Raw genomic sequence first — 27,658 nt, 5'->3', positions numbered from 1 at the left:
CTGAACAAATAATCTTTTGTTCAGTAAAGGGGGTGACAGGGAGTCTTGCTGTCTTTTGAGTGTTTGAGATTATTCGTTCAACACAAGGAAGTCTGCTATAAAGGCATGCCGAGTGGGCCTGGCGCACACAGGGGAGTCCCTTACTCCCCTCTCCCGAGTGCCTCTGGCTGTTGGGATCCATTGTGTGCATTGGGAAAGACCTGCTGCCCTGTCTTAAAAGGAGAAACGTTACTTGGGGTTTTGTTAATGGGTGAGACAGACCACTTGAAGAGCTTTAACTTGAGCAGATCAGACTCATCCAAGATGAAATTCCTTATTCTGCCGAGCTGCCCTTGGTGAGCCAGAAGGATCCCATACAGACTACTCTATCTGTCCCTCGCAGAAGTTTGACAGATGAGAAAGCATCTCCCCAAGTGACCTCTTCCCTTGCCTGGCTTGGAAGGGCAGTGGTTCTTCACAATAGTTTTATACCCCTAAGAGGCACGCATAAAATAGTAACCGTAGGCCAGCGTACCCAGCCCCTGGAAAAGTGGGCTTCATTCCCATCCCACACCAGCAGGGCCCAGTGATGGCCTGAGTTTGTCTCCTTCAGGGCTGTGTACCCAGCTCAATGTACACTTTTCCCATGTTCACTGAGCCCTCCCATGATCTCCATCCTTCCCCACCTAGCCCACTACTCAAGCTCCTGACTCTCAGGGGAGTAACCACATAACTTCTTAGAAGCACAAGTCAAGAGCTGTGCAATTTCAAACTCCAGTCAAACAGGGAAGAAAAAAGCCAGTAGAGTCCTTCCAAAGAGGCTCTGAAGTAGCATCTGTCTGCCCCCTCTGTGAGATTGATCCTTTCATTAGGACACTGGGCTGTGTGAGGTCCCCCTGCCTAGGTACAGCTTGTCCTCACCAGCTGGGATCCAGGCTGAGCCATCTTTGCTGTCACCAAAGACCACTGTGAGAAGCTGATGGGGGGAGGTTCTTCCCAGGAAAGTGTGTCTCTGTACAAACACATTTAATTTCATGGGAAATCTGTCCACAAACCTTGTGTTGTGAGCGTGCGGTCCCAGTCTGTGGCTAATCTGGCCAAATTCCAGGTAGATAAGTGCCTGTTGGCTGAGAACTATCCTAGGGTGGCCCCACATGAACCCCAGGAGGACTCAGGCAAGTCACGGGGACTCAACCAGACTAGCTGCTCAGACACAAAGGTGTCTGATGGACTCTGGCATGATACGAACTTGGATGTGTCCCGATACCTCCATTCCTCCTGCTTTGCTCTGGGGTTTAATTTGATGGGGCAGAGTTTTCTCCCTGGCAAGAAGGTGTCAACTGGTCTGGCCTGAATGTTGCTAGGCACCGGAGCTCCTGGGTCTTGGGAGCTGGCTGCCTATTTGTGAGACAAGTTGTTTCTGTCCTCTGTTCTTTGGGCGTGTACCAGTCGCACTGGAGAAACCACTAGTTGGACAAGAAGAGAAAAGTAAGGGCCATTTTCTCCCCTGGTCACATATTAGCTCCTCCTCTGGATTTGGGGGTGGTTTTAAGCTGAAGTCATTTCAACTCTGATTCTCAAAACGTGATATGATGCCGAGAAGCCTCTCTGGTGCATTCCAGCATTTTTTTTTTTGTAGAGACAGAGTTTCACTTCATTGCCCTTGGTAGAGTGCTGTAGCATCACACAGCTCACAGCAACCTCCAACTCCTGGGCTTAGGTGATTCTCCTGCCTCAGCCTCCCGAGTAGCTGGGACTACAGGCGCCCGCCACCATGCCCGGCTATTTTTTTGTTGCAGTTTGGCCAGGGCTGGGTTTGAACCCGCCACCCTCGGTATATGGGGCCGGCGCCCTGCTCACTGAGCCACAGGTGCCGCCCTGCATTCCAGCATTTTAAATGATGTTGCTGTTGCAGTGGTACTCCTCCTCCCCTCTGTCTCCTTATCTCTGTAACTTGCCATCATCTAGTGAGAGATGGACATATTAGCCACTGTGGGGCTATTAAATGGCACAAAAATCAGGAGTGGGGATAGGTGAAGTGGAGCCAAGCCTGGTTCTAGTCCCGAGTTGGCCATGGAAGAGCCATGTGATCTGGGGACTCCCTCCCCTGCTCAGCCTGCCTGTCTTCACCTGGAAAGGACGGGTTGACAGCACTGATCTCTGAGTTCCTGCCAGTCTTTCCATTCTAGCCTTCTGTGACTCCAGCTAATTAGAGGTTTCCATAACCTAGTGTCTCTAAAAGTTGCCTTTAAGATGTCAGGTCTTTCAGAAGGGAAAAATCAAGCACAGGAGCTCTGAGGCTGGGACCAAGAGGTCTGACTCGTAGCTTCCAGCTTCCAAGCCCAGTCACCCTCATCCTGAGCAAAAGCTAAACCACGGCAGCCTTCCATCTATCTGGGTTGGAATTCAACAACTCCCTTCCTATTTTCACCAGATTTTAGAGTAAACTGTAGCACAAGTGTAGCAAACTCACATTGGAGACCAACATGGGCAGGAAAATAATTTTCTCTTGCACTGGGGCCACTGAGAGCAAACTGAGATGTAACTTCGTGGCTAAATGTGACTCTAGTGTCCGAGCCATCACTGTGACAACTTGCTGGTGTCCTCCATATTCACACAAGATCAGCCCCGGATCAAAAATGAAGTCAGATGTTCCCAATGGATAGGCTATCAAGTGACGATGCAGAGGCTTTGTTTGAAATCATGAGTTGCAACTTCTGCTTGGAATCTAGAGAACTCCATGGTGGAGATGAACGTTGTGACTCCCCAAGGGTGAGAATGATGGTGTTTGGCCCTAAACACCTGCTCTACCATCTCAGTCTGACCCACTGAAGTTGGTCGGGGTGTTTGGAGGGTCAGAATAGAGTCGGAAGCTCTGAGCAGACCAGGTGATGAGCAGAAACTCAGAGAAGAGAAGAGACCCTCGGGTTTGTGAACTTTCCAAAGTCTAAGAATTAAACCAGACAAAATTGACATGCCAAGGATGACCTGACTTGCAGGGTGAGGTGTTCTGGAATTAAGTTTGGAGCTGTTGGCTCCTCTCAAAGCAGAGTCTGGGCAGAGGTTGTTAAGAAGAAAAACACAGCGGCAGCAACCAAAGAAGTAAGGGCCCCTGTTCTCATGTGGCTGATCCTGGAGTCTGGCTCTTCCTGTGAAACACGACGAAGAAAACTAGAGTGTTAGCAGCCAAATGATGCAGCCCAGAAAAGTGATGTTGAAATACCAGGGAACACCAGGAGATTGAATGGAAACGGTGAACAAGAGGGCGAGGCAACAGAAGGAAGGCAGGGTCAGGGAGAGACTACGGGGCTACAGCTGTCAGGCTGAGAAGAAAACCAAGCCACAGAGTGAGGTGGAACCATGGGAGGCAGAGACAAGGAGACCCAGGCATTCATTCATTCACTCACTCACTCATTCATCCACTCATTCACTCATTCATCCATTCACTCATTCATTCACTTATTCATTCATTCACTCACTCACTCATTCATTCACTCATGCATTCACTCATTCACTCATTCAGTTGCTCAGTCAGGTCACCGTCCATTCAACAAAAACTGGGCAAAGCCCTTATGAGGACAGCATTGCACAGGCTCTGGATCTCTCCATGAGTGAGACATGGTACCTGCTCAAATGGAGGTCACAACCTAGTCACAGTGTCCGAGCACTCTATCCCCAGACCAGGCTGAGTCTGCCCTGGCACTCTGCTGACATGAGCATACCCAACTGTCCCTCACCCTGGGAAGCATCCTCAGGCATCAGTAAGAAAAGGAGGGTGGGGACAGAACTGGTGGGCAGCTGGAGCAGAGAGTGCCCAAATGAGGGGATGTGGCCAGAGAAGAGGGCAAGATGATTGGGAGCAGGAAGCTCTCCCAAGCCTAATCCCAGCTCAATCTCCCCTCCCTGGGAGAAGAAATATGGAGGGAAGGAAGAGATCCAAGGATGTGAATAACATAAATAAGGAGAGAAACAGTGTTTCCATGTCTTTTCTTGTGCTCTGGAACATTCCCCGCGGAAGTGCAGCTATGAGTATCTCTCCTAATCCCAGCCAACCAGTAGCTGCTCAGAGAAAAATCTCCTGGCTGCCCGACCAAGGGAAGAGGAACACTCCAAGGAGGAGAACTGGATCCTGTGACCTGCCCCCTCCCATCCCATGGAATTGTCAGCTCTGGAGTGGGCAGATCCGTGCCAGGCTTGCACACGTCTGAGTGTTGTCAGATACTTAATGGGATAAAGCAAATGTTGTCATTTACAGAAAGGTCTCTAGCCAGAAGCATCTCCCAATCGCAGTCTGAAAAGCTGACCTCTAGAGATTTGCTTGAATTAATGAGAAAATATCTGAAAAAAAAATGAAAAAAAAAAAAAGGAAATATCTGAGAAGGGTTAAGGCTGGGTACCACCTGACATTCAAGTCTTTGTATTGTACTAATAAGTTTTAACCAACCCTCCTTTTCCACCCTGTCCCTGAGCCCCAGGGAAGAAATAAGTGTTTGGAGGGGCACCCAGAGGGACACAGGCCACTGTTTGCCTTCAAAGATGTGACTGTGGCAGAGAGAGAGCCCAGGAGCGTGGCTCTGTGTCGGCCAGGCCTAGAGTTAAGGCCTAGAGTTCCCACCAGGGAAAGACAGAGGTAATTCAAAGGAAATGTTGAGATTTATGAGAGCAAAATCGGGCTCTGTGAGCAAAATAAGTGTGCCTTGGAGGAATTGTGGGAAATTCCAAGGCGCTCAAATCATATTAGTGTTCACATCCACTGTTTACAGCAGCAACCACGGTCCCGGGCAAAGTGGGCAGTGCCCCCAGCCCACACCAAGCAGAGATGTTTTTCCTTTTTTTAATTGAAATTCTTCAAATAAGGAAAATACACTTATCTCCCTACTGATCTCCAGGGCAGTGAAATTTCCAGACAAGGTGGCTTCTGGTATGTTCAGCTCATACATTGCAATAGTCATTAAGTGCCGGCCCTGGCAGGCCTTTATGAAATGGGCTCCTTTAATCCCATCACTGTCACTATTAGGAAGAAATATCAGACAATATATGGGCATTATAATGTGAGTGGTCCTGATGATATTCACCATTTTCTCCCCCTCTCAGATGAGGTTCACAGAAGCATCTTTCCAACTCAGCTGCTCCCAACTGCATACTTCATCACTCCCCGAATGCCAGCCTTTCTCCCAAGAGATGCATTATTCCAATATGTTTGGAGATTCCATAGAAGAACACAAACCCTGAAATCAGACTCCCAAGAGATGCATTATTCCAATATGTTTGGAGATTCCATAGAAGAACACAAACCCTGAAATCAGACTGCCCAATTTCAAATCCCAGCTCAGCCTATAACTACGTATCTGAGTGACCTTGGTTGTGTTATTCACCCTCGAAAGCACAGTCCCGTCACTTGTAAAATGGGGATATTGACAAGAGTCATATAACTCTTCATGTTACTAACAATGATCAGAGTGCGTGTAAAAGGGTTAACACAGTGCCTTTTCACACCAGGCACACAAAGACTATAAATATTATTATAATGATAGCACAACATTAAAGCTTTCAAGCTAAAGAATAGAACTTTCTCACTTCACATATTTTACACCCATAATCCGTGTGCGTGTGTGTGTTCTGAGACACATGGAACCAAGTGGGAGTGTACTTCATAGCCAATGTCTTTGTGTGCCTGGTGTGAAAAGGCACTGTGTTAACCCTTTTACATGCAATCTGATCATTGTTAGTAACATGAAGAGTTATATGACTCTTGTCAATATCCCCATTTTACAAGTGACGGGACTGTGCTTTCGAGGGTGAATAACACAACCAAGGTCACTCAGATACGTAGTTATAGGCTGAGCTGGGATTTGAAATTGGGCAGTCTGATTTCAGGGTTTGTGTTCTTCTATGGAATCTCCAAACATATGGCCATTCACTCCCATCAATGGCCACACTATTTTGTCTTCATTGGGTTCTTTAGTATTTGAGTTTTTGAGTTTACTCTCAGCTCACATTTATGAGATCATCTACTAAATTTCAGCACATGTTTGCCAGAGTAGATTTTAAGAGCACCACCCATTTGTCATGACTCTGATAGGCCCACAGAGCAGAGAGGAAAGGAAAGGCACAAAATTAACACCATAGACTGAAACAAAAGAAAAATGTTGTCCAGGGCCATTAGAAATTACCCATTCAAGGTCAGGTTCGGTGGCTCACACCTGTAATTCTGTCACTATGAGAGGCCAAGGCCAGGAGTTCAAGACCAGTCAGAGTACCATGGTGAGATCCTATCCAAAAATAGAAAAATTAGCTGGGTGTGGTGGTGTGCGTGTGGAGGTTCAGGTAGAAGGAATGTTTGAGCCCTAGAGTTTGAGGTTGCAGTGAGCTATTATGATGCCATTGCTCTCTACCCAGGTAACAGAGAGAGGAAGGAAGGAAGGAAGGGAGGGAGGGAGGGAAAGAAGAGAGGGAAGGAAGGAATTATCCACCATTATTTTCAGATAAGAAAACCAAGGCCCAAAGAGCTAATAGGACTTATTCAAAGTCAATCCACCAGTATACAGACACCTCTGACGACAAAGCCATGGAAGAAGGATTAGGAATTTGAGAGTGAAGAAAGAAAAGAAAAGAGGTGAAAGGGAAATTGAATGTTATCTTGGACTGGCACGAGGAGGGACATTTGGAGTTTCATAATTTATAAATGACCTTTGCTAGAAAAGGGTTAGAAAACTGCTAGAAGTCTGAGGATCAGAGAATAAAGAACATTGGGCTGGGAGTTCTAAATTCCTTTATCTGTTACTCTGTCAGGAATATCATTATCAAGTTTGTGACAACCTCTTTAATAAGCCCTTTTAATTTGGAAATTGGGTAATTAGGTAAGATAATCCTTAAGATTGTTCCCACTTCAAGGCTCCATGGTTTTGCTGCCAAGAACTCTGTGACAGTCACCATGTAGGGTGTAAAGAGATCTGAGGCCCGTTTGCTGCTGGGTGAGACTAATGGGTGGGATTTGGGGAGGTAGAGAAGACAGCACAAAGCATTGAAGACACAGTGGCCAACTTGAGGGACAAAATCATGACCAGTGACTTGGAGACAATTTACATAGTGAGTTTGGCTAAAGTAAAAGAATAATAACCAAGAATGTCAGACAGCAGGTTAGATCAGGAGGACCCCGAATGTCAAGCAATTGACAGATACCTGGGAAGCCAAAAAAATGCCTGCACATTTTAAGTGATGTGATCTGTATATTACTTTTTGAAGTTGAATTAAACTATGGTAGCAATGTGTGGTGTGGTGTTTGCTCAAAAGATGGCATTAATCAAAAGAATGCTAGTGTGACAGGCAGGACAATCAAGGAAAATGGCAAAGGCACAGCAAGACCATTTCAAAGTGGGACCTACCTAAAATTTGAGAATATTGTGGAAGTACAACAGTGGAGGCATGAGTATGAGGGACCTTAAAGGACATGGTGTACTACAGAAAACCGGCCACACTGGCAGTGTGTCAGGGATACAAGTGGACACTGTGGTGACTATAATTCACTGCAGTGAATTACTCAAGCATAGTTCATTGTAATTCACCGTAATCACAAGTATCTGGACATTGATGGCGACTACTTAGAGCACCTCTTGTAGTTGCAGAAGTCAAACTTGACTTGTATTCATCCTTTGCTATTGGTATATATTGTGTATGACAATTTTAATGCAGCTTTTTCCTTTCTTAAAACGTGTATACCTGTTTTTGGCACTCTCTATATTTGGGCATGAGCAGGGGATATTGAAAAGGGAAGCAGACTGTAACATCAAAAAACACCACCTAGGAGAAGTGGTCAAGAATGACTGGCCTAAAGTTGGCAATACCAATATTTTGTATGTTTGGAATGCTCATCAAAATACACAACTCCAATATTCAAGAGGAAAGGAATTCACAAAGGTATAGGCTGAGGGCAGCACCTGTGGCTCAAAGGAGTTGGGCACCAGCCCCATATACTGGAGGTGGCAGGTTCAAACCCAGCCCCAGCCAAAAAAAAAAGAAAGGTTAGGCTGTGTCTATATAAGCTGCATCAGAGAAAAAAAGGAGGATTCAGATAACTGAATATGATTATGGATTATTTAAATGGGCTCCACTTTATTTTAAATTTTTTTAAATGTAATTTTAATTTAATTTTTAAATTTAAATTTTTTTAATTTAAAATTTATTTTAAATTCAGGCACAACACTTTGCATATGCAGACTCAGTTTAAATTCCATGTTTTCATTTTTTTTTTTTTTTTTTGTAGAGACAGAGTCTCACTTTATGGCCCTCAGTAGAGTGCCGTGGCCTCACACAGCTCACAGCAACCTCCAACTCCTGGGCTTAAGCGATTCTCTTGCCTCAGTCTCCCAAGTAGCTGGGACTACAGGGGCCCGCCACAACGCCCGGCTATTTTTTGGTTGCAGTTTGGCTGGGGCCAGGTTTGAACCCACCACCCTGGGTATATGGGGCTGGCGCCTTACCGACTGAGCCACAGGCGCCGCCCCCATGTTTTCATTTTTTAACCCTTCATAGCAGCCATCAAGGGATATTCTAAACACTGAAAATCAGTGCCCGCAAATTGATGGTCCTCAGACGGAGGTAGGAAGGATCTTTGAGGAGATTACAAAGCTTATCAGTCAAGTGTGAAAAACTCAAATGCATTTAGAATCATTTAAACTTCTTAAAGACATAAAAATATATGTGGTTGTTTTCCTAGACAATTAGCCTGATGTCTTACAAACTGTCTACATCTGTGTGTTCTCTTCCAGGGTCTTTCTTCCCCGATTTCAAGCCCTCGGAAACAGTTTTTAAAATAGTATTTTGGCTCGGTTACTTAAACAGCTGCATCAATCCCATCATATACCCGTGCTCCAGTCAAGAGTTCAAAAAAGCCTTTCAGAACGTCCTGAGGATCCAGTGTCTCCGCAGGAAGCAGTCTACGAAACACACCCAAGGCTACACCCTCCACGCGCCCAGCCATGCCCATGCCGTGGAGAGGCAGCATAAGGACACGGTGCGTCTCCCCGTGGGATCGGGAGAGACCTTCTACAGGATCTCCAAGACCGATGGGGTCTGTGAATGGAAACTTTTCTCTTCCATGCCCCGTGGATCTGCCAGGATTACAGTACCCAAAGACCAATCCGCCTGCACCACAGCCCGGGTGAGAAGCAAAAGCTTTCTGCAGGTCTGCTGCTGTATGGGGCCCTCCACCCCCAGCCTTGGAGAGAACCACCAAGTTCCAACCATTAAGGTCCACACCATCTCCCTCAGTGAAAATGGGGAGGAAGTCTAGGGCAGGGAAGGTGCAGAGGAAGGGGGGACGATCTTAGGTGCCTACCCCACTTCCTACTTGGAAGGCCAGCTCATTCTCCAGGAGGGCAAGACAGGGCCACCAAACAAGGGGACCTTCTGGGACTGGGGTAGGGGAGGAGACCCAGCTCATCGGCCACCTGGCAGGGTGCAGGGAAGAGGGAGGATGTTTTGCAACTGATGGGTTGAGAAAGATGCTGGACAGTATCCCCCTGCAGCGAATGCCCTCACAGTCATCCTCTCAGCCAACTGAGATGAAAACCACCATGGGAAACAGAATTTCATGTACAACCCAAAAGACTATAAATATAGGATTATGATTTCATCATGAATATTTTGAGCTTGCCCTCTAAGTTGGGAGTTATTTCTTGATGGAAGTAAGGGGATTTTATTTTCAGGCTAAATGTACTGACAGCCACGGTTGACATTTATGGGGAGAGGGCCTAGAGAGGAAGAGCTTTAAGATGGTGGCCAAGATCCAGGCGCTTTATTTTTAGAGCAAGTTTTAAGACTCCACCACTTCCGATGCAGCCAGTGTCTTGGCTTGGGTGAAACTGGACAGTGACAAGATTTACCTTTTGCTGCACTTGGACTGGATACTGCCCCTTTTCTTCTAAAGACTAGAGTGAGTGGCACTCATAATATCTCAGAGTGTAACAGAGGCACATTCTGTGCTCTTGGGTCTTGAGAGTGTTCAAAGACCTCGTCAAAGAGAATATGGCTTTTCCCAAGGAAAGACAGCAGACATAAGAGTTGTTCGGTTTTTGTTTTTGTTTTCAATTCAACTACTAGGGACAAAATCCATTAAACAGTTCCAAGATCAAATGAAGGAAGGCTTCTTCCCATAACATATTTAAAAATCAAGAGTTTGGGGTGGGATGGGTGTTAATTTCATGGTAAGATGCAACCTGCCAACCTACCCTGGAGTCCTTTTGATGTGGCTGAGGAGGGCCTTTCTTGGCAAATCGCTTATCTTTTCCAGCACTCTATTGTGAAAATCCAACACTAATATTTTGAAAGGCAAAATATTGACTTCCGCTTCATCTCACCTGCTTTGCTGTTGCCTAATGAATGAGCTTTACCCGCGGCATGTTGAAATGAGCCTTCTGATCCAAGTATATCCCCCCTGAACTCTGAAAAATATTGATGCTTAGCTTTGGACAGATACTGATAGATCACCAAAGAATTGTCTAAAGCAGGCGTTTGCAACATTTTTTGACAGAAACCTATTTATTCTGGAAAAAGATCCGGTGGTCCACTCAACTTCATCTATTCCCGCGTTCCATAGGAAACATGCTATTTTTGCTTTATGTATACCAAATTTTGGTAAACCTCAATAACTCAGTACAAGTTGAGTATCTCTTATCCAAAATACTTGGGACCAGAAGTGTGTCAAATTTTGGAATATTTGCATATACATAATGAGATATCTTGGGGATGAGACCCAAGACTAAACATCCAATTTATTTATGTTTTATCTATGCCTTAGACACATAGTTTGAAAGTAATTTTATAAAATATTTTAATAGTTTTATGCACGAAAGAAGGTTTGGTTGATTTTGACTGCAACCTGTCACAAGCAATCATGTGTGGAATGTTCTATTTGTGGCATCATCTTGGCACTGCTTCAGATTTTAGAGAATTTCAGATTTTCAGATTAGGGATGCTCAACCTGTATGTTACTAATGATGAAGATGGTAACTGCATGTCAAAATTAAAATATGCCTATTATTCCACAGCCTATCATTCCACAAGAAGAATTTAAAATAGTATTTATGTTTTTGGAATAATTCTTGATAAGGATCACTGATATAAAACAACTGGCCATTTCCATGACCTCTTTCCCCTGCCTGGATAAGTTCCTTTAAGAATTTCAACTCAAAATAGCCGGGCACTGTGGCGGGTACCTGTAGTCCCAGCTGCTCGGGAGGCTGAGGCAAGAGAATCGCGGAAGCCCAGGAGTTAGAGGTTGCTGTGAGCCGTGTGACGCCACGGCACTCTACCCAAGGGCGGTACAGTGAGACTCTGTCTCTACAAAAAAAAAAAAAAGAATTTCAACTCAGGCTGTAGCTGTTATGTAACCTTTACAGCAAAGGTAGATGCCTCCACCTGTCTTTCTTCTTTCCCTTGCAGCAAGATGACAATTTCCTTAAATCCTTCTAAAAGGCAAGTCTCCTTTCACGTTGCAATGGAGAGTGTGTGTGCATGTGGAATTGGGTCTTGTCACTGGTTGCACTGGAGCCTTGAATATGACTGTTTTCTCAGTCTTTTTCTACAGAGCGTCTTCTCTTTGGCTATACAGATACACGCCCTTGTTTTCAGGACTTGGATTCTGGCCTTTGGATGTCGGCTGAATTTTTATGCTCTTCTGGTCTCTCTGCATGTCCTATAACAGCTCTGCCAGACATGGGTATCCTACCTAGCGGCTGGCACCTAGGAAGAACTTGAATGTGCAAAGCTCACTTTTCTTCTGTCTTGCTATGAAAATTCCATTTGAAAACAGCTTCTCCTAGGATCTAAATAAGAAAATCACTCTTTGCCCTGCCTTCCCCCTTCCAAGAGCATCGAGGGGAAGAATGGTAATAGTTTGATAGTTTTTCTTCAGCAAAATAAGGGTTCTGTGTTCGAGATGATCGTTAAACACCTTTACAGACAAATTTAAATGTCAAATCTGGGAAAGTTTAGGAGCACCGCACATCTGGCAGTTATGCCACATCTAATCAAAATAAACAACTTAGAAAATCTTTTGGTCATCCAATAAAAGCCATGACAATTGTATCTGTGTAAAACTATCCGTAAATAATTGCCCCTGCCCTCTTCTCCAGCCCCCTCTCTCCAAGGAGGCAAACTTTTAGCTTTATTTTTCTTTTTCCCATAGCACGATTATTGGGTATAAATGTGACAGTTCTCCAAGTTGATATTTATCGCCCGAAACTTCTCAATGTGGGATAAACAATATGAGAGTTGAGTTACTTTTCACCCGGCCACAAACATCTCTGTACCTTGAACCATGCCCAAAACTATCTAAAATGGTTGCAGCTAAACCAATGATTGTCATATTTAAACTCACACGTTTAGTGCTTCTATTTGGAGTTTGAGGAATTTACCCAGAGTGGCAGTAGTTAAAATGTCTTCTCTAATGTGTTACTAAAAGCATTTGCTTTGGGCTTGTCTAAACATCATAAAAATTAACGGAACACTATGGGATAGGCGAAATCTTAGTTTATTCTGCCATTCAGACCGCATGTATTAAGAGAGAACTTGACTCTGATTATTCAAAGATTTTCCTAGACTGTTGGCAAGGATTTCAGAAAAGCATTTTTCTGATCACTGTTTTCTTCTCTTTGCCTCCCTCCGGTCTCACCCAAGACTGCTTTTGCTTGTAGTCACTCAGAAACAGTCTCCAAAACAGTCAGCCTTTTAACTCTCCCGTCCCCACTTAGATTAGCCCATCTCTGGCAGGCAGTAGCATTTGGGTAAATAAATATTCTCTTAAGACTTTTCTGTGTGCCAGGCAACTATCTGCAGGGCATTTTGCACCCATTACTTTTAAATCTCATAGCAACTCTGCCCCTCCTACTTTAGAGATAAAAAGCTGGTGGTTGAGGGTGGTGGTGCCTGTGGCTCAAGGAGTAGGGCACCAGCCCCATATACCAGAGGTGATGGGTTCAAACCCGGCCCCAGTCAAAAACTGCAAGAAAAAAACAAAAAATCTGATGGTTGAGAGAGATTAAGGACTTGCCAAAAACCAGGGAGAAATCATGATTCAAACCTGAGTCTCCCTAACTCTAAGTCTTTGCATTTTCCATAGCCCCACTGCTTCATAAAGAGCAGCGATAAAAGTCCTCTAGTTTGGACTGGGTATGCTGGATACCAAACCATTTCATGTTTTATTTCCTTGGGCTCTGTCTACAAGTTAACCTTGGTAAAGACACTGTCATACCTCCAATCCAGCCAAACTCAAGAGCAGGTCATCCAGGGAAGGGTTTGGTGTCTGCAATTCTAACCATCGCACTGCACCAATTTTTTTAGGGGATAATAGATGTTATTAAAACGTTCCAAAAGGGACAAATTTTGCAAGTTGGGGGAAGATGGGCACATAAGGGAACGCACAAGAGGCTGCAGTAGCCAAGAACAGCAAAAGGCAATTGAGGAAATGAAATATACTGGATGGTGTATGGAAGTTGTTGATCACCAACTCCTGTTAACACAGACGCTTTTAGGAAGTGCATCCCTTTTAGAAATGAATGAGAATAAATACAGCATCCCTCACTCTTTTGAGGGAGAGAGGTGAATGGATTCTAAGTATTTAACCAGGAGAGAGTTTGTGAAGCATGTGGACCTTAAGGATGTCACTGTGGGGAAGGTGTTCAGAATTCTGACCTCTGGGAGCTGGAGACTCAGGCAGTTTTTAAAAATGAGATGTCAGTTGGCAGTTGTGGCACTTTCCCAAGTGCAAGCTGTGCATCCTGAGGGCCTTCCCCACCCCCTTCATGTGCACCAGGACACAACCTTCTGGCCAGGAAGGTTTCATGGTTATGGCCTGGGAGTGAGGACCTTTTAGGAACTATGCACTTGGGCAGGTAATTGACCAGTCTTTAATCATCACTGCTTAATCACAACTTAATAAACTTTCTCAATTGCTTCTGGGGATGGCTCTCCTCAAAAAAGAAGCTGCCTCGGGCAGCACCTGTGGCTCAGTGAGTAGGGTGCCAGCCCCATATACCGAGGATGGCAGGTTCAAACCCGGCCCCAGCCAAACTGCAACAAAAAAATAGCTGGGCATTGTGGCAGGTGCCTGTGGTCCCAGCGACTTGAGAGGCTGAGGCTAGAGAATCACCTAAGCCCAAGAGCTGGAGGTTGCTGTGAGCTGTGACGCCATGGCACTCTACTGAGGGTGACAAAGTGAGACTCTGTCTCTAAAAAAAAAAAAAAAACAACAAAATAGAAGAAGCAGCTGCCCCTGCATATGAATAGTTGTTGACTAAATAATTAAGGAAAGAGCTCCCCTGGTCAGCAAAAGGAGCCAAGGCAGATGGAAGGTAAATTCTCCAAGAAAAACTGGGGAAAATACAGAGAAGACAGAGGCAGCAAATATGGAGACATCAGAGGTCTGCTGGCTGGTTACTCTGATCTCTTTTTACTCTACTAGGACTTTTAACCATGAAACCACCTGAACACAGCTCCGGCCGAGCCCATTTGGACCACTGCTTGCACCTGCTTTGTGTCCGCAGACTGTGCTGAGAGCAGGGCTGAGCCAGGCTGCGGTGGGGTCCACGATCTTCAGAAAGCAATGGCAGCTTCAGGAGTGAGTGGAGATGACCATTGTGTGGCCGGACCACCAAAAGCAAGTTAGGATTTCAGCGGAGGACACGGGCACCTTGCCGATGCTCCCACGGGGCATAGCTCACTCACACTCCCCGGTCCCAAATGCCACAAGGGTAGGGCTGAGGATGAGGCCCCTGCTCTACGCAGGAAAACACCATTTCTCCTTTGCTACTGCAGCTTGGATTACTGGCTCTCCCACCTAAAAGGAAGGTTATAAGGGTTAGGGATAGGGCAATGTTCAGGAGAGGGAGGCAGCTGTGGTTACCAACACCTTGCCGCACCGATGAGTAGAGAACTTCCCCAAAGCTGCTCCCTCGTTTCAAAAGGCAGGGCAATTGCCTTTCCTTCTCCTGTGGCTCAGGAGCTGTTACTTTGGTTTTTCCTCCATATCATATTCAGTGGAGCCCTGTGATAAGCTGGAAATGATTATTGCTAACGTATGAAAAATAGAGACTTGATTAAGTAGGACATCTAAGAGCACATTTATACCGTATTTAGAGAAAAAAGGAATGAAGGGCTGGCCCAATACCTGGATATAGGGTAGGTGCATTCAACTGTGGTAGAGAGGAGGCTAAGACAGAAACCCCAGCTCCATGGCAATATTTCCACACTTGTCATCTAACTTGTCTGGCCCATGTCACTCTTGTGCAGTAGAAAGAGAAGGAAGAGATTGGAGCAGGGGGAGTTTTAAGAATTTCGTTGGATTTCCTCATATGCAGCCTCCCCCTGCTTTATCCAGGGCACCTCGATGTCCCCAAGGTCCACTGCATTTCTCAACACTGTTCCTTGTGTGTCTCACTTGTTCATCTCTGACCGATAATTCCTGTTCCATCTGCACCTTCTCGCCTGCCGCAGCTCTGCCGGGGCGGGGCCTTGCAGCTTCCTTCTGGGGCCACATGTGTGCGTGTCATTGCTTCTGGCATTGGCTGAAAGAGTAGCACGTGTGATCCTGTTCTTTCTCCCTAGAGAGGCAAGAGCCGTGTCAAGGAGGCTCTGGGTTTGCTCCACAGGGTGACCTGCAATGATCATCACCTTAACATCCTCAGAACACAGAGGTTCAAAGGGCGCTTGGGGAATACTCCTTTCCCGTCAGCCTGGGGGTCACGGATGGTCACCAGCAGCAAGTGACTTCTTCTGCCCTCGGCACTGGACTTGACACAAAAAGTACAGAGAGGCATAGACAGTCAGTCTCCAGCTTCCAAGCTGAATGGGTTGCAAGTTCATCTGTTAAAAAGTCAAGAACGCACTTTTCTAAGAGGCATTGTCATACCTGGGGAAGGGAGGATAGTCCCAGATGAAGCAAACAATAAAAGTCTGTGTAATGTACATGAGGAGTCTGCAAACCTTTTCTGTAGATGGGTAGAGAGTAAATATTTTAGGCGTTGTGAACTAAATGGCCTCTGCCACTTCTTCTTCTCCTCCTCCTTTCTTCTTTTACTTTTTCGGGAGGAAGAAGGCAACCCTCTAAAAATGTAGAAATCATTCTTAGCTCAAAAAAGAAAAGAAAGGAAAGGTAAAGAAAAAGAGGCTGCAGGTCACACTCGGCGCATGGGCCATAGTTTGCCATTCACGATCTGTGCCATCTCTAGATGACAGGGCTAAGCAATGGTTTCTGGTGTTCAACATACAAGCATCTTTTTTTTTTTTTTTTTTTTTGCAGTTTTGGCTGGGGCTGGGTTTGAACCCGCCCCCTCCAGCACATGGGGCCAGCGCCCCACTCCTTTGAACCATAGGAGCCGCCTTAGCGTCTTTTTTTAATATGCCATGGACACATCTCCACTTGGCTAAATTAATGTTTGCAGCCTGAATGAGTTGTTAAAGTGGCAAGTTTATATTCAGGGTTAGGGCCTGCTCCACGCCTCGTTGTAATTTCCTAAGCAGGTATCGGAGAAGCAGGGAGTGCCCACTGTCCGTCCACTGTTGTCCCCTGTAGAACAGACAGCAGGAGCCCAGGAAAGACCACTGGGGTTTTCAGCATTTTGCCTTCCTGATAAAGTCCCCCAGAACAATCTGGCTGCCTCTGAGGGTGGCAACAACAGATAGAGGCCACTTGACCAAAGCCAACCTACAATTCCTGCCAGATTCTTGGAACCAGATGAAGTGGAGGTCCCCAGAGGCCCCCAGGGACTTTGGAGGCCACACCTGACTCCTCGGGAAGTTGTCCAGACCATGGTGTCCTGCACCGGGGCATTTGAGGACCTGCTTGGGGCTCGCCAAGAGGAGTCAGGGGTACAAAAAGAGGTGCTAGAGGGGACAGGCACCTTCCAAGAAACAAATAGAAGTTGAGTTTCCTCTCCTCCTCCTCCTTCTCCATGTCTTTCTCCTTTTCCTGTTTTTTTCTTTAAGTCTGAAATTGCCTAACTAGAATAGAAATGGTGTTACTAGGCAGAAATGGATTTAGCCAAAGCCACATTTCCCTAAGCTTGGTCCATTCCCCCAGACTGAGAAGCTTCAACAATCAGAATTTATTGCCTCATAGTTGAGAGGCTGGAAGTTCAAGATCAAGGTGTTGGCTGGTTGCTTCTTCCAAGGTCTTTTTCCTTTGCTTATGGACGTCCATCTTCTCCCTGGGTCATCACATGACCTTTGTCCGTGTCTGTCTTTGTCCTGACCTCCTTAGTAAGGACCCCTGTCATATAGATTAGGCCCCACCCTCATAATCTTATTTAACCTTAGTCATCTCTTTAAAGGCCACATCTCCAAATAAAGTCACATTCTAAGGTACTGGGGATTAGGGCTTCAACATAGGAATTTTGGGAGGACCTATAAGAATTCTTCCTTCACTCTCTCCAGAATTCTTTCCCCAGATCAAAAGTTCATGTTGGCCCTTCCAGATCATCACGGTTCTTTTCCAAGTTCTTACAGCAATTGTCCATGAATTATAGTCAGAAACTAATTCTATACTTGATTGTGATCTTTCTGTTGTTTTAATATCTACATCTAAGGACTTTAGAGCAGACCTTATATACACTGTACTTGTATAAGTTCTGTCCTCTCTACTAGGTGGAAACTTCTGAATGGCAGGAACAGCCTGTCATTCAGTGTGCCCCATGGCAGTGCTCCAGCCCCCAAGGCTTGTGTCCCCTCCTGAGCAGGCAGAGAGAGGGGAGCAGAGTAGAATGGGTGATAAGATCCAACCATGCGCTGTAGACAGGGGCCAGAGAACAGGTCCACAGGGACTTGGGAACATCAGAAGACTGACCCAGGAGGGCTCAGGTGGGTGACCCTGGGGTTTCTGAAAAGTTGCTGTCAGATCCTAGTTCAAGTTACAGAGTATAGCAATGGAGAACCCCAGGATAGCAGCCATCTCGAGTCAGGCAGGCACATGTCACCTTAGAGACATCTACACCCAAGAAAACAGAGCCTGTCACGACCTGAGACAGACCCTAGACTCAAGGATGGTGAGGCAAAACAAGATGGGGCCAAGAACCAATGGCAGAGCCCAATCCTGAGAACCGGGTTGTCGAGGACCCCTTGGGAGCCCTGTGGTTATGCCAGGACACAGCCCAGCAATAGGTGAGTTAAGGGTATTTCAATGCTGTCTGCTCTATATCAGGATTTGTTTTAGAAGATGGGTACCAAAGAGCCTCCAGGTAGCTCAGGCAGCTGTCAGTGGGCACTCCCCATTCCCCACTCAGGCTATTCTGTCTCAGCCCAAGAAAGACAGAGAACAGGAGAGGATGTGGCACTGGGTTGGCATGACAGTATAGCCAGCTCCTCCCTGCCAACAAGCATCTTAATTCGGGCCTTCTGCAGCCCCCTCCCACCACCTGCCCAAGCCTCCAGTGCCTCAGGGAGACAGACCCGCTGCCCTGTCTGCATGGTCTTAGATCTTGGCCTGCCCACCTTGCTCCCCTTGCAAAATTCTATTCATTTCTGTTTCATCAACCCATCCAAGCCCCTTATATAGACAAGTGTAGGGCCCTGTGGTGCTTCTCTGACAGCCGTAGACTGATGTCTTCTTCCCTGCCTCCTGCTGAGACGCAGAGCATTTACCCTCATTTGGAAGAATCAGGGCTGCATGGCACGGGCTGTTGTGTTTTCTGGGCATGAGATGATACTGCTTTGGTTCCCCGTCCCCCTGCCCTCTCCCTGGGGACTCTCACATTGGAACTTTTTCTGGTCCCACAATATCAATCATAGTGAAACATCCTGTCATCTAGAGCAATGTGATTCACCAGCTTCAGTTCAATCTGGCAATGACAGGGGGGGAAAACCACCCCAGAGCCTACAAAAGTATTTGGTGTCTGTGTGCCAAAAGCCATCTAAAAACAGACTTGAATAAGTGTAGCAGTGGTGTACTGATTTGTCTTTAAAAATCGTCTTTCTTTCCCGCTCTGGTCTCTATTCCTTGGGCTAAACCCAGTCTTATCTTTCCTAATGAAAAGGGTTCAGCTCACGGAAGTCTCTAGAGTTGGGAGGCTCGTGGCCCCCATTAAGCAGAAGCTGAGCATCAAGGAGAGGACTTCTTGTCCCCACACAGCCACCCTGACTCAGTCCCTGTGTCATAACAGCATTAATGGCCATTGTAAAGAGCAGAGATGGAGGGGACAGTGATGGATGGCCAGAAGAAGGAGCTGCCTGAATTGGCAAACAAGAACACCCACTTACAATCTGACATTAAAACCCACACATACCAAGTATTTTTAAGAGCAAAACAAGCAAACATTATAAATATTTGCATAACAATTTATTGCTAGCTTTACAACAGACTTTTTTTTAAAGAGTAAAACCTCGAGGAGAAAGCAATCCAGTGAAAAGTGAGGTCGCTGTTCTGCTGTCACCTCTACTCCCAGCACAGCGCCTGACCTCCCATCTCCCATCACACGCATCCCTGATACCTAAATTTCGACAAGAGAGTGCAGACGTTCTGCAACAGAAATTTTGCTGTAGCATTGAAAGCCCGAATCAAAACAACATGCTTTCTTCATCAGATGTGAAGGAAAACAGCTATTTTTAATCTCTGGATATAACAAGTCACAAGCCAGTCACTTTCCAGAATTAACACAGAAACTCAACCCCCTATTGCAGACCAAGAAATGATTTTGCTCACGGATACGTGATGGGGTTTATGCAGAGATAAAGTTTAAATAGCACCCTACCAGGGCCTGCTAAACAACAATGACAACAATAATAAAAAAATAGCTGGCGTCGTTGTGGGCACCTGTAGTCCCAGCTACTTGGGAGGCTGAGGCAAGAGAATTGCGTAAGACCAAGAGTTTGGAGTTGCTGTGAGCTGTGATGCTACAGCATTTTACTGAGGAAGACATAGTGAGATGGTCTCAAAAAAAAAAAAAAAAGAATGAAAGAAAAGAAAACTTTAATCATGTCTTTTCACAGTAACTTGTTAAAATGATCATTTGTCTAAAGTATTAAAACAGCTATAATAGAAAAGTAACTGAATTTTATTAAACCTAGTACACTCTTGTCTTTTTGTCCTTGAGAGTCAGGTCCTTGAGAATATAAAATTCAAAGAAAAATAAAAGTTTAAATAGCAAACCTTATATTTCCAGAGCAGCTACCTCTGCACACTTGGGTAAAGTGTAAGATTTGGCGGTTGCATTACAAAATAAATATTTTCACAGGGAACCAATACAATGTCACAAGTCTAAGAAAGAGAGAGGGAAAAGTCTGTAGAGAGCTTGGGGAAAAGAGAAAGACTGGGCCACGTAGAGCTCACAGCTACCTTTTCTTGGCATTCCCTGAGCTTGCTGAACCTGACCTTCCCAACCCCACCCTGCAGTCCACGATTAGAAGGGGACCTAGAAGGATCTTGAAAGTGGTGTTGTGGGAACAGCAGCATACTGGGACTCCCAGGCCTGGGCTTCCTGGACGTCCCCATCTCTGTTTCTACCTTGTGACCGTGACCAAGTCATTTCACCTCTCTTGACTCATTTTCCTCACTTGTGAAATGGGGTGAGCAGATGAAACAGTGTACTTGAAAACGCCTCGTGAGCTGGTGAAACGTGCATCACAGCAGGCCCCCAGCAAACCAGCACCCTTAGCCCACCTTCATTTCCCCTTCGAATGCTAAATAAGATATCACTGTGAATGAGATCGCCTTGAGGGTGTCTTCGAGCCCTGAACACTCTTCTTGCAGGGGAAGAGAGAGTAAGATCAGTCCTTTGCTCTCCTTTACTCTTCTTCCTACTTCAGGTTTACGTTGTCAGGAGTTGGTCCTCACCAGCGAAAGACCCTGGGTTCTCTTCAATTAGAAACCAAATCGTCACAGGTCAGGCGCAATGGCTCACACCTACAATCCTAGCACTCTGGGAGGCTAAGTCAGGAGGACTGATTGAGCTCAGGAGTTTGAGACCAGCCTAAGGAAGAGCGAGACCCGGTCTCTACTAAAAATAGAAAAAGTAGTCAGGTGTTGTGGCAGGCACCTGTAGTCCCAGCTACTTGGGAGACTGAGGAAGGAAGAAGGCTTGAGCCCAGGAGTTTGAAGTTGCTGTGAGCTGGGCACTCCAGCCTGGGCAACAGAGTGAGACTCTGTAAAAAACAAAAAAAGGAAGGAAAAGAAAAGAAAGGAATTCATGAAGCAAGTGGCATGCCAACGCTTTGTGCTATCTTCCTAAATTCCAGGTGGGGGGGCCCCAAATTCCAACCTCCAGTTAGTCCCACATTGTACTTCTTTCTTCGGGTTGGAAATATCCTGGGAATTTTAACTTTCAAAAGTCAGGCTAACTATACTGCTTTGAAGATTTCTGGTACCTCACTCTCAGGATTCTCAACAGCCTAGAACAAGGGGGTCTGTTGCGTGCTGGTATCTGTGATCGCTCCTGCACAGCGGACTCACGGGACAATAGGAAGTATTTGAACTTATCATGGCTGTTCTGTGACGACACCACATAAAATGCAGTCGTTCTAGAACAGGCGTATGTGTGCATTTATATGGTCCAGTAATGCTATGAGAAAGAGAATTAACTGTGACTACTGAAAGAAGGGACAGCATTTGAAGCAAAGCCTGGTTTTTTGGGTTTTTTTAACCTTGGGTTTTAAATCATCTAAAGAAGCAGGGCTGAGCAGCTCTTGGCCCAAGCAGCTGTCAGGACTAAATGTTTACAAAGCAAAAAGCAAATTCCCAATCATGTGCAGAGGCGGTTGTGATTTCACTGGGAATTGAGATCCATCTCCTGGAAGCTTCAGGTCACAGTTTCCGTTCTCATTTTAAGTTTGACCACAGTCTAGGCATTTCTGTTGACCCCTTTAAATTGTCTCTGGGACCCCCCCTGTACAGGTGGCTTCCCCGGAGAGGACCAGACTGCAAACTCAGCTCACCACGACTCAGGCTGATGGGGGCGGTCACCCTACTGGGAGGCAGCATCTGTCAGGGAAGTTGCCACCATCTCCCTGCCAAATGGTCTCTTGTGACTCAGAATCTCAAACTTGTTTTAAACAGAGGGGAAAAGTCACTTTCCGGGACGAGGTTCTTGGCCCAACCCTGTTTTGTATAAACACAGTCTACAGCTATTTTGGTCTTCTGGATTTTGAGAAGCAGCCACTAAGTTGTGGCAAGGGTGACCAGACTGGTGTGGGCCCAAATTAAAAAGGAAAGAGTTTTGTTCTTTGGGTGCTGGGAGAAAGAAAACCAAAAGCATCATCTCACAGGGTGCTGGTCTGGCCCGGGGGAAATAGGGTGGGCCTCACTTCAATAGGAGTCAGCTCTGTCATAGTCTGAACTTGCAGAAATGGACACATTGGGTTTGGAGGAAGAATTTTTACTCTACAAAAGGATAACATTTTGATCGTGCTGATACACGATGCTTAGGATATTAAAAGTATGTGATTCATTGATGGTTGGTCCACCTAGTGTTCGAAGGGCACACACACTCATCGCTTGAAGCCAGCTTCTTGTCCATAACTGCTGTCTTTGTGGCCCAGTGAAGGGGGCATGCAGCCCACCACTTTCCCAGCTACTCGCTGTCTTTGGAAGTCCCCTTGGGAGCTTGTGAGTCTTGCCTGTTATCTGGATTTACTTCCTCATCAAACAGCCATCTGTCTGAGGCTCAAATCTAACATGTTTACTGCTGACCTTAAGGAGTGATCGTGAATGCAAAAAGAAAAAGGTTAACAGGTGTACGGGGCAAATAATTCAGTTTTTGGAAATCAGCTTAGTATTCCACCCTACCTCTTGCATTCTTAAAAGTTAAACACTTTTGACTCATAAAAGTTGGTGTCCCTCAAATAATAGCACATCCATAGAAGACTACACTGCAAAACAAAATCCTCTTCTTCCAAAGGCTGCTGTGGTCCCCTCTGCTCTCTCATTCCCTTCTCTATCCTGTGATATTCAGTGAGGGCTGACCGTGCTCCAGGGTCAAGTGCAGCGGGTGGAGAGTAGCAAGGGTGAGACGCAGGTCTTGGCCTCAAAACACTTGTGTTGTGCAGACAGTGCCATGGGAACTTGATGGAGGGCGCCCAGCAAGCCCAAGGTCAGGCTTCTCAAAACTGGGGAGCTCTACAATGGATTCTGGAGGACAAACAGTGTGGGAAACAGAAGGAGTTTTCTGGGCAAGAAAAGAAAGAGTCCGTGCAAAAGCCCAGGGGCTAGTGAACCTCAGGGCTGTGCTAGGCTTGCTGTCTCCTCCCGCCCGGCAGGGCACAGGGAAATCAGCTTTGCTTATTGCGGTGTCCACTTGGCTCTCTGCAAACACCCATTTCCCAAGTCTCCCCACCTCCCGTCCCCAGCAAACCATACATCTGCTTTTATTCTCATTTTCTTCTTAAGCCAAGGAAGAGCTCCCTTGAAGGGTCAGTCCATGCTGAGTTCAGGGGCTTTCCTGACAGAGCTACCGTTGTTTGGCTTGGCTGTAAATCTCAAGGCCTTGGTTTCCCAGCTGCCTGATTCTCTTTGTTCTGAAGGCTTAGCGCAGCATTACAGTGGAATAATTACACAGGAAAACAAAAAGAAGGAGGTCCGTTTCCTTCTCTTCATACGAGTAATTATTGGCTCGGGCATGAAGTGGCTAATCCGTAAGAATAACCTAATGCTTCGGATGTCTAAACAAACAAATCTTTTATCAGGCAAGTTAGGGTTATTATAAATCGAGGAATTGGTTTTTAGCACAAAGAAAACATTATGCAATATGTTTTAAAAGAAAAATGCAGAAAATAATTGAATCCCCACAATCCCCCTAAGACTGGCTATCACACCATCAGAGGGTGGACATCTGGCCTGGGGGAAATAGGGTGGGCCTCACTTTCGTAGGAGCCAGCTCTGTCAAAGTCTGAACTTGCAGATCAGGGCACACAATTAGGGAAGGGCCCCCGATAGTATATTCCAAACCCAACATGGTAGAGGTGGTGAAGGAAATGGAAGAAAAAGGGAAGAACTTACCCACCCTTTTGCGATCAACCAGCAATTAGGAAGGACTTAGCGGGGCTAAGAAAGACAAATTCGGAGGTTCATTGCGCCTGTGAAATTAAAATTGTATTTTTAGTACATAAAGCTGATGCCATTTAACCATGAACCCCACGTGACACTTCCCAGCTCGCTGCAGCTTTTCTGCTTATTTCCCTGTTAGGTCTGCTCAAAATACAAACTCTATGTTGCCTTGTTGCCAGAGAAGCAAGTGTGGGCTGACTGGCTGATTGAAGCTGCTATGGGTCTTCCTATATAACCTTTACATTTGTTGTGACAAAGAAGATCCCTGTAAGGAACAACTTCTAACCGTGCAGTGTTTGTGAACCATGCCTGCCTTCTCCAGGTTTGGTATTTGGTTGACTGCGTTGACGATCTCATTACCTTTCCTTCGACGTTACAAAAAAAAGTTAATTGGAATCACGCTGAGAGTTTGGTATCCGCTCAGTGCTGTAGAAGGGAGCACCTGCCCCTGTGTCTGATTAATACGTTATGTGAATCATTATACTTGAATTTGCTGCAGCGTTTTGTAGTGATGCATAAATCCAGCATGCAGGCTGACTGCAGTGGCTTCAAAGCATTTAATTCCTTTTAAATGGACTCAGTATCCTTGGAATGTGCTGTGTACGTGTTTTCTGAATTTTCTAAATGCCACTGTGACAGGTCCATTTGTGTATGACGCGATGTGGTGAACCATCATGTTGGTTTAACGGGATTTTCTTTTGAAGAAAAGGAATGTACATATTACTGCAAATGAATAAATTATTGAAAATGTACGGATCATGCCCACGGCTAAAAATGAATTTATTTGTTTAATAAAGTGACTGTTCAAATTATAAGACTGTATATGGTGCTTATCAATATGGATGCCCTATCTGTAAGGGTGGCGTGATATGGATGTGTGTTCTCTAACAAAATAGTTCAAAGCACTTTCTGTAAACACACAACCCCCTAGTTCTTCAATCATGGTGTGTTGTTGATATGTGTCTTGAGAAATGGAGTGGATAGTTACGCCCAGGACAGTTGGTGTCTTCTGCTGGCTCAATAGGGTAGGTTGCCATGGACTATGGTATATAGGTTGGTTGGCCTTTTTCAAGACACAGGCAAGGATCAGAATACAATTGGATCATCAGGGGTAGAGCCAAGTAGCACAGGGAGGTGGTAGTGGAAGGTGGTGGGAGGCATGTGGAAATGTCAAATGTAGTCAAGGCAGGAGGTATGAAGTGACCCAAAGCTAAGGTGATGTGTTATTTGGGCGTGATCAGAGAAGGTCACGGGCAACACAGTTCAAGGAAAGTACCATATTTTGTCATATATAATGAGCTCCTGTGTATAATGTGCACCCATGTTTTTGAACCAAACTTTCAGGAAAAAGAAAATCTTTCATTTTAATTTTTTGTATTAAGTCACATACACACGGATCATGAATACATTTATGCATATGTGGGGTACAATGTGTTGGTTTTTTTATACAATCTGACGTGCTTATATCAAACCAATCAACATAGCTTTTGCCTCATTTATTTGATTATTGTGTTAAGACATTTATGTTCTACACTTGACAGATTTGAATTTTTTAATCCAAATGTTTATTTGTTTATATTTAGGTACCCATTGTTGGTATTATAAAAACATTTATATAGAGACAGAATTATTACTACTTATATATAACACTCATCCTTGCATCCTTATTTTTCCCTCAAAAATGTAGGCAACATGGTGGGCTTTCTACTTGGGAAAAATATGGTACTTTGATAGAGATACTTGTGTGATTCAGGTCTCAGAGCCTGGAAGCCCGAGGATGACAGCTCTTTCCCTCCCTGGGACTCCTCAGCAGGGTGGTCGTGTCCTCACTGGGGACATTAGCTCTGGGTTTAAATTGTTTGGGAGCTGCTATAGGCCCCCAATACCCTTAATCACTTGCCACCTGTATGCTTTCAAGGCAGTTATTCAACCTCTCTAAATCTTCATTTCCTCTTCTCAGAAACAGGAATAATGACTGTATATCTCTCAGGGAGTAACCCTCGCAGCCAATTCTATAAGGAAGTGCTAGGAATTGATCAGGGTGCATTTGGCTGCAAGTAATAGAATAGCTGAATAAAAGTGGCTCATGTGCATAAGAAAAATTTTAATACTATTATCAATATTTTGGCCCCAAAATACACATTTTTCCCAAAATGCTCTCTAGTCAAACTGCCTAGGTTTGAATCCTATGCACTGATAGGTCAGTAATATTTGCCAACTAGTGCTCTCAGGTAAAAATAAAATAATCACATGATTAGCAACATTTGTCAATTCCTATGGTGTAAATTCTCCCAGAATGGCCAATTTCAAGCTGCCAATGTGATGTTGAACATGGTGTTGGGAAGAGATGTGTGCAGTCAGCTCTCAAGAGCCTTTGTCAGCCAATGTCAGCACACATTTGAGCCCCCCTCACCCCTTAATAGTGTATGACATAAGACTACCTGTATTCACTTGCTCATCTGTAAAATGGGATCATAATAGAAGCTTCCTCTTCCATCAATACACGCAAAGAATTTCTGTTTAGTTCATAGTAAGTGTTCGGTGAACGTTAGCTATTGTTATGCTTGTTAACACAATACTGATTCATATAAACACAGCACAAACCATCTCAGAATAGCAAAAGTGTTCATCCATATTCAGTCCTTAGTGGAACAACTTTTCTAAGATGTGTGTGACAATATAACAACACTTTTTCAGACATTATATAGTACTGACTCCCCACTCACACCCCTATAAAATTTGATAGTCTTTGCTTCAGATGGCAATGTTTTTGAGTGAAAATTCTGCTCCTTTGCATTTAAATTTTAACCTAAGTATTTCATTATTCTGTGAACCAGTTTTCTTAGACAAAGAGCCTCTTAATCCCAAATCATTCTGCCAGCCAATTATTATTATCATTCCTGTTTATAAATACAAATTGCCTCCAACAGAATTTATGAAAACTAATTATTCTGTTATGTACGTGGAGGGAAAAAAAACACTCTCCCTGTGCTCAGTCATCGCTTGTTATTACGTTTGGATCCATAAAGTCATTTCAAACATAATATATACACATGGTGAAGTAAATAAGCAATAGTGCTCCAGTGCCATGAAGTTGGGATGAGCTCTGGGTTCCTGAATGATATCACATCTCATCCCACAGGACTCTTCTGTGGAAACTATACATATAAGGACAAGAGCCAAATAGGAAACCAAGTACAATTTTCATTAATCCCCAGGACAGAGAGCTATATTCCCCAAACTGGAGCTTCTCTGCTGAGATGTTCTGGCTCACTCAGAGTGGTATAACACTGTGGTCCCCAACCCCCCAGCTGCAGACAAGTACCAGTCTATGGTCTGTCAGGAACCAGGCCCACAGCAGGAGGTGAGTGGTGGACAAATGACTGAAGCTTCATCTGTATTTACAGCCGCTCCCCATCACTGGCATCACCATCTGAGCTCTGCTTCCTATCAGGTAAGTGGTTGCATTAGATTCTCATAGGAATGTGAACCCCACTTTAAACTGTGCATGTGAGGGATCTAGGTTGTGTGCTCTTTATGAGAATCGAATGCCTAATGATTGAAGTTGGGATGTAATACACTTGAATCATCCTAAAACCATCTCCCCCCATTGGGTCCAAGGAAGAATTGTCTTTCATGAAACTGGTCCCTGGT

General features: G+C 45.1%; 1 protein-coding gene and 1 long non-coding RNA gene across 7 annotated transcripts in view; one reads left to right on the top strand and one right to left on the bottom strand.

Moving 5' to 3' along the window:
* LOC128576441 (uncharacterized) overlaps positions 1 to 27,658 on the bottom strand; it is a 98,219-nt gene that overhangs the window by 31,054 nt on the left and 39,507 nt on the right. The window lies entirely within an intron of this gene.
* Positions 1 to 27,658, top strand: part of ADRA1A (adrenoceptor alpha 1A) — a 96,184-nt gene that overhangs the window by 65,848 nt on the left and 2,678 nt on the right. For 4 of the 6 annotated variants that reach the window (XM_053578598.1, XM_053578599.1, XM_053578597.1 and 1 more), the window contains one exon: positions 8,748 to 25,153. In XM_053578598.1, coding sequence (XP_053434573.1) covers positions 8,748 to 9,271 — 524 coding nt within the window. In that variant the 3' untranslated portion in view covers positions 9,272 to 25,153. Of the gene's footprint in view, positions 1 to 8,747; positions 25,154 to 27,411; positions 27,459 to 27,658 lie in introns of those variants that run through there. The other 2 variants (XM_053578600.1, XM_053578604.1) reach the window with 2 other exon arrangements.

The sequence above is a fragment of the Nycticebus coucang genome, chromosome 24, assembly GCF_027406575.1.
Source record: "Nycticebus coucang isolate mNycCou1 chromosome 24, mNycCou1.pri, whole genome shotgun sequence".
Classification (NCBI taxonomy): domain Eukaryota; kingdom Metazoa; phylum Chordata; class Mammalia; order Primates; family Lorisidae; genus Nycticebus; species Nycticebus coucang.
This window is presented reverse-complemented; position numbering and strand designations above follow the sequence as displayed.